Source organism: Trypanosoma equiperdum, assembly GCF_001457755.1.
Source record: "Trypanosoma equiperdum strain OVI genome assembly, contig: ctg_1901, whole genome shotgun sequence".
Taxonomy (NCBI): domain Eukaryota; phylum Euglenozoa; class Kinetoplastea; order Trypanosomatida; family Trypanosomatidae; genus Trypanosoma; species Trypanosoma equiperdum.
Genome location: NW_027123951.1, coordinates 35730 through 42321, shown reverse-complemented (window position 1 = coordinate 42321; position 6592 = coordinate 35730). Strand labels below are relative to the sequence as shown.

The window sequence follows — 6592 nt, the reverse complement described above, 5'->3', positions numbered from 1 at the left end:
TATATATATATATATATATTTCTTTTTTGTTTAAACGGGGACTTGGCGAAGGCACTTTTAGAAGCACACGATGGGGGAGTCCTTCGTCCCCGCGCGGTCGTTCAAGCTTTTGGTAGACGCGAAGGTAGAGCTGCGGCAGAAGGGTGCAAAGGAAGTCTCACAAAAGGTGTCAACGGTATTCCGAAGTAGCTCTATCACAGAGGCATATGAAATAACCACGAAGGAATTGCATGAAATTGAAAGAAGTTTACTTCGGACCACTTCCCCGACGTACCGTAGGGGTGGCATGATTGCGATTAGGGCGATTATAGCGTCACTGCCTCCTAGAAATCATGAACAGAGGCTGGTTGAGGACCTTGCAACAATTGTATTCGACAGCGTTGCAGATGTGGATGTGTCCGTGAGGATGGCAGCTTTTGAGGCTGCTCATGCACTTGTGCGCAACCTGCAGCAACAGCTTCTCAACTTCTGCTTCCTTCGCACGTTTCGTGGAGTGGCTTGCGGGATAAGCGAGGGGGATAAACGTGTGGTATTGCTCGCAAGGGAGGTATCGTCCGCCATTCGTGAGCTCGTTACGGGGAATGATAACTTTTCATTCAAGACGGAGCTTTTTGTGACCTTCATCAACGAAACCCTGGTACCCTTCTGTTGCGCGACAGGCGATGAAGGCAGCACTCACTCAGCTGTGGTCGAATGGTGCCTCGAGTGGATTTACCACGTTCTTAATCTCCCCGGCGATGACTTTATTATTCAGTTATGGCAGCTGCTAAAACCCCTGTTGCTTCTCTCGGGAACATGTAACGGTTCAGAAGCTTTGTCGTTGCTCCAAAAATGTCTTGGTAAGACAAAAGATGCGTTCACTCGACACGTGGACGTACGGGTGGCGAAACTCGTTTCCATAGCATGTGAATGTGTGCAGGATGCAAATGCGGCTCTGGCAAAGAAAAGTGCGCTGGAGTGGATATCAGAGCTGCACACCGTCGGGGCATTGGAGCTTCTGGATCTCACTGATGGCGTTGTAAAAGCGTGTCTATCACAATTAGGGTCTAAGGATCTTGAGACACGCCTTGCGGCTCAGAAGGTTAACCAGAAGATTACTCAGTTCATTGCGGCACCACGTGACGACACAAAAGCTATTCCGTACGAAGCCGTCCTGAAGGGTGTACTGGAACAGCTCGCGGATCGTAGTGTCGAGGAGGTGCGCGTCGCCGCATTGGAGTGGATAGTGCTTGTCTTGCACGCGGCTCCAGACGTCCTGGAATGTTGCTTCGATGCGAGTTTTGATACAACCGTAGCGCTGCTGTGCGACCGCTCCCTCCACGTTGTGCACAAGTGTATTGAAGTATTGTGTCTGATATCAGGTGAGGTACATTTTGACCACTTCATAGCTCGTCTTGTGGACTTGATCCATACGAAGGCGGATGTGCTACTTCCAAAAGTGCCAACAATCATAAAGCAATTGCAACTCCGGTATCAAGAGGAGGACTTGGGTCAATGTGAAAAGCTCTGTCTCAAGCTTGCTGACGTTGTTTCCTCGCACAAAGATAAGCGTTTCGTGGAGAAGTTCGTAATCACGCTCAACACTATGCTCTTAACCTCAAGGGAGCTCCTCCCGCTTCGCGAAGTCCTCCACCGGGGCGTCGATGACGCGCGCGCTCGCGAGGCGTTTCTAGGCTTATATAACTGTTTTTGCTATAACACCGTGTCGGCGCTTTCGCTTTGCTTCTTATCCCGTGCCTACGAGCACGCTTATCAACTCGTCCGTTTCATGGGATCCTGTGAGATGTCGGCTAACACACTCGTGCAACTGGAGCGCCTGGTCCGGCTTATCGAAACCCCCGCCCTTTCATACGTGCGAATAGCGTTGATGGAGCCATCCAAATGTCTTCCGCTTGTTAGAACACTTTTTGCAATGCAGCTGATATTACCTCAGTGCTCTCCGCAATACATGATTCTATACCGGCGTATCAAAACAATTCCATCCTTAGCGCGACTCGAGAGAGAGGATTCAGCAAACGCTGTACAGGGCAGCAACAACGCCATTTGGGAGCAACTTTTGAATCAGAGCAAAGAGGCACAGAGATGCACTGCAGAGTTCGAGCGGAGATTCTTTCTGCAGCAGATGGGGGATGCCGACATTTTGTAAAGTACAGATACATACAAATATAGATATATATATATATGTATGCGCATATATATATATATATATATATATATATATTTGTGCCTGTGTGTTTGCGGAGTGTGAGGCCACTTGGAAATGCTTTCACTTATTAACATCGTTTCCCTGAAAATGGGAAAGCGACTTCCCTTCATTGTTTTACTTTCACCTTTTTTTTTTCTTCATGATTTGGGAGAAGACATTTCTTGTGTTTGTTTTTTTCCGCTCACCGCTCTTAAACAATCCACTCACCTCTACGGTTCTCGTCCTTTGGGGTGTAAAGGGGGGAGGAGAAAGAGGGGAAGAAAAATAATAGCAGAGTCAAACGAGAAAACATGTCTGCAACCACAAAACAAGCCATCCCCAAGTTGTTCCCAAAGCCGCTGCACAAATATGTTGGAAATGGAAGGGTGTTTCAGTGCCTCAAATCGTACGAAAAGTATGGTGTGGTTGCTTACCTGAATTCTGTCTATAATCTAGCGCCCTCGTTCAAGTGGATGCTGAGCATCGTTCCGCTCTACGGTATATTTGTTGGGAACCCACCGGTTGAAAAGATTGACGTCAACTCCAGCGCGGCTCTCTGCACGACTGGTTTGTTGTGGTTTGTGTACGCACTTCTCATTCAGCCGCAAAACTCTGGCAGTCGGTCTCTTGCTGCTGTCAATGTGTGTTTGGCGGCTGTACACGGCTACAACATTTATCGCGCCATGTCATACAAGAGGTCGAAAGCTCTGCATTAGTAAGGAATGGCATATATGAGTATCAGTGTGAGTGTGAGATGCGGTCATTTGTAATGCCCGTAAAACAGGGAGAGAAGTGCGTACGAGTATTTTGGGGTATCGAGGAAAAGAAAGGAAGGCGGTGAACGGCTCCTACCGTCTCGGGGAGTATATAAATTAGATTTAATGAATCGAAGGGAAGTCGAAGGGAAACGAAGTTAACGCACGCGTATATTCGCGCGATTATGAAAAACGAATGTTTGATATATCCATGCAGTTTTCGTTTTGAAGTGGGTCCACTACCGTACGACGTAAGTCAAGTGAACGTAACAAAAAAAGGATGAACGGTGCGTCAAGCCACGGTGTAACGCCTCAAGTCTTACTGACAACATTTTTTTTTCTAATTCGCTTCAGCAGAGCACGCTGTACTCCTTTCCTTATCTCCATTTCACTTCTCATTATTCTTATCGCCTACGGCGGGGTGGTCGATATTCACACAACATTAATAAAATAACTCTAATCACGTATGGGAAGAAAAGGAAACGTACATGTGGCATTCGTCCCTCCGTTACGTGTCCTTCAAGCGGCTGCCGTTCGGGCGTCGCTCAACGTCTGGTGGTGTCAATTTCAACAAAGGGCTCCTCACAGACCGGGAACGCGGCGATCCCTTCACGGAGCCACATGCATACCGAAACAAGAAGAGCATAGCAGCCATCAGCAAGGTGGCAAAAAAACAAGATATTCTTCTTCGTGAAGAGAAGCAGCGAAAAGAGTTGGATAAGATACAGAGTGGCTACGTAACTGAGAGAGAACTTCATATTGGATGCGACAAGCCCCTGGGAGGTAACGCCAACGAAATCGCAAGAGTAATTGATGAACAGGCGCTCATCTCGCCCACACCCGGTGAAAAGTGCTCTACCGCGTTGCGGGAATTGATGGAAAATGAGGTTGACCGTCGAAACCACATGATGGATAAATTTGGACAGCCCGTCGGTGCGAGGGAGTTCCACCGGTTGTTCAAGGAACTGCGCCACGCGGATAATGAAGCAGAAACTATTGAACGCCATCAAACACGGTTGGTGGAAGAGTACGGCGTGTATCCTTCCCTACGCCTTGATGCTTACATGCTTGATGACGATACGTATTTTCCTGAGTGGGTGAATGCACTCCCTTATAGCATACGAGACCGAGTAAAGTTTGGCTCACTCGGCTTGACGGAGAAGGATGAGGCCCTTCGCGTTACCCTAGGGCGCATGCCATTGGATAGACGAAGGCGTGAGTGGGAGCGATTGAAAAAGGCAAAGGAGTACAAGGCAGCAAAGGAAGAAACACTTACGTTAGCTGAGTTGCGTGATGCGCGGCAAGGCAAACGACGCTTTCATTGGCTTCAGCGGAAGCGCCAAAAGCGTGCATCAATACTTAGGCGGTTGGCCCTGAGGAAACCGGACGCATTCGAACTATGGCCCTCTCGCGTCGTAGACTATAGTCAGCGAATCGCGTTCATTGCGCAACATGTGGAAAATGGGCTGGATACCAAGGGACAGTGGCCGTTGGATCCCGAGGAACTAGCGCGAGCCCGTGTGAGGCGAAGCAAGGAAGAGGCAGAACGTACTTTTCTTATGAGCGCGGAGGAGAAGCGTGCGCACAAGAAGCTAAGTGGCAGAAGCGGGGATGGCAGCATTGCCGAGATGCTACAATCCTTGGAGGTCCCCGATAAACCCTTCAAGAGGCTTTCCCGAAAGGTTTATGCGAACAGAGTAAATGCCATCGTCCACGGCGACCAGGATGAATACGGACGGCGTTACCGCAAGATGGAGACTCGCTCAAAGCGCCGGATGCGTCCGTACGCATCACTTGGGGAGATAGGACTTGAAAATGAGCTACGGAAGGAACCAAGAATTAATGCAAAGGGATTGAACAACACGGATGATGAGGATTGGCCACGGCACACCAAGTCGTGGGGAGACGGGATGCCGTCCATGCGTTATGGCTCCTGACGAGCATAATCTCCACATAAACGTACATACGGCCAAATCAATGCATACAGAAGCACGTTACGCAACCTCGTTGGTTCATCTGGTGATGAACGTCACACGCTTTTTCGACGTTGGTCACAACGTTTATATCGTTATAACTCCTTTTCTCTCGTATAGCGCCATCTATGGCTTTGCTGTCACCTCGTTTGCCCGGTTCGTTGGGTTTATCATTCCCCCATTTTCTTCTTTTCTTCTTACTCTGGATTAATTCCTATTTTCGTGATGCACATCCTCCTGTTATCTTTCACAACCGTTACGCTCCCTTGTAGCTCCGGAGAATCAGAGAATTCGGCCAATCATTTCAAGCAGGAAGGGCGAAGGACCAAAAGATTAGACAAAAAATACAAATAAAGGGGTAGGGAGAGACACAACAGTTATGTTCACAAAGGGGTCCATGTCACGGAAGCTTCTGTGTGCCACAGGCGCTTTGGCGGGTTTGGGTTTTGCTGGCGGCTATGTGACATATCAGCGGCGGTTGGAGGAAAACAGGAGTTGCACCGCTGAAGATTTCAACGCTGCGCAGGACCAGACGGAGCTGCAGTTTGCACTGTCGCATATCACCGACCCAAAGAAGTGCCCACCCATTCTTCTCTACCGCTACTCAACGTGCCCTTTTTGTGCCACCACGAAGAGTTTTCTCGATTACAACAAAATCCGATACGAGTGTGTGGAGGTGGAGCCAATGTTTAAAAAGGAGATATCCATGAGTGCGTACAAGAAGGTGCCACAGCTGAAGTTCTGTGTAAGGGGTGATGACGGTCCTTTCCTCGTGGATTCGGAGGTAATAGTCAGTACCGTTGCGAAACACGTAGGAATGGGAAAGCAGTTGGAGGACCCTGAAGTTAAGAAATGGCGTGAGTGGGCTCGTGGGCCTATGGTTCGGCTCTTAACATTGGAATTCAATTCATCCCTCCTAAACTCATGGGGGTCATACTCGTACATTGACAACATCGAAACTATCCCGTATAAGAACAAGATCTTTCTAAAACTTGTGGGTGCACCGGTCATGTACCTCGTGGCGCAGTACGTCACGAAACCACGACTCCTAAAAAGCGGGGACTTGCTCCCCACGGACGATCCAAAGGTGAAACTCCATAATGAAATTGACAGGTTTGTTAAGGAGGGTTTACTCGACGGGAAAAAGAAGTTTCATGGCGGTTCCAAGCCGGATCTCGCGGATTTGGACACCCACGGTGTGCTGCAGTCCGTCAGAGGGCATCGACTATACAATGAAATTATCGAAGCAACAACAATCAAGCCGTGGTTGGAGCGGATGGATGAGGCGGTGGGTAATGAGAAATACATCCCAAAGTGACAGATTGATCCTTAACTACGATCCGTGTCTTCTCTTTTCCCCATCCTTCTCTCTCCGGTGCATAAGCACCACCGCAACGTCTTGTTGCATCAGTGTTTTTTTTTTTAGACTGTTTAATTTATTTAGCCATTTAGTTTTTTTTTTATGTGTACATATGTACATGTGTGCAAGTGTGTATGTTAATCGTATCGTTTTTCTTCCCTTTTAACCGTTAGGGTCTTCATTTTTCCGCAACGTCCTCAAAATAGCAACAAAAACGAGAAGAAAATAAAGAAAACAAATATGACTAATGATGGTACTCTCGGAATTGTCAGCGGAGAAAGAAGAAGGAAATGGGGGAGGAATTGAGGGTATGTGCCGT

The 6592-nt window shown here is 48.2% G+C and overlaps 4 protein-coding genes across 4 annotated transcripts; all 4 read left to right on the top strand.

Moving 5' to 3' along the window:
- Positions 1–70: 70 nt before the first annotated feature.
- Positions 71–2146, top strand: TEOVI_000834600 (Vacuolar protein 14 C-terminal Fig4p binding, putative; the record flags this gene model as incomplete). Its single annotated transcript, XM_067223589.1, has 1 exon — positions 71–2146. One exon carries the CDS (start codon positions 71–73, stop codon positions 2144–2146), a length of 2076 nt encoding a protein of 691 aa, XP_067079690.1.
- Positions 2147–2496: 350 nt separating this feature from the next.
- Positions 2497–2901, top strand: TEOVI_000834500 (mitochondrial pyruvate carrier protein 2, putative; the record flags this gene model as incomplete). The annotated part of the gene is made up of 1 exon (XM_067223588.1): positions 2497–2901. The coding sequence occupies one exon, from the start codon at positions 2497–2499 to the stop codon at positions 2899–2901; it is 405 nt and encodes a 134-aa protein (XP_067079689.1).
- Positions 2902–3428: 527 nt separating this feature from the next.
- TEOVI_000834400 (uncharacterized protein) lies at positions 3429–4877 on the top strand (the record flags this gene model as incomplete). The annotated part of the gene is made up of 1 exon (XM_067223587.1): positions 3429–4877. The coding sequence occupies one exon, from the start codon at positions 3429–3431 to the stop codon at positions 4875–4877; it is 1449 nt and encodes a 482-aa protein (XP_067079688.1).
- A 415-nt stretch (positions 4878–5292) lies between these two features.
- On the top strand, positions 5293–6231 carry TEOVI_000834300 (glutathione-S-transferase/glutaredoxin, putative; the record flags this gene model as incomplete). The annotated part of the gene is made up of 1 exon (XM_067223586.1): positions 5293–6231. One exon carries the CDS (start codon positions 5293–5295, stop codon positions 6229–6231), a length of 939 nt encoding a protein of 312 aa, XP_067079687.1.
- Positions 6232–6592: the final 361 nt, after the last annotated feature.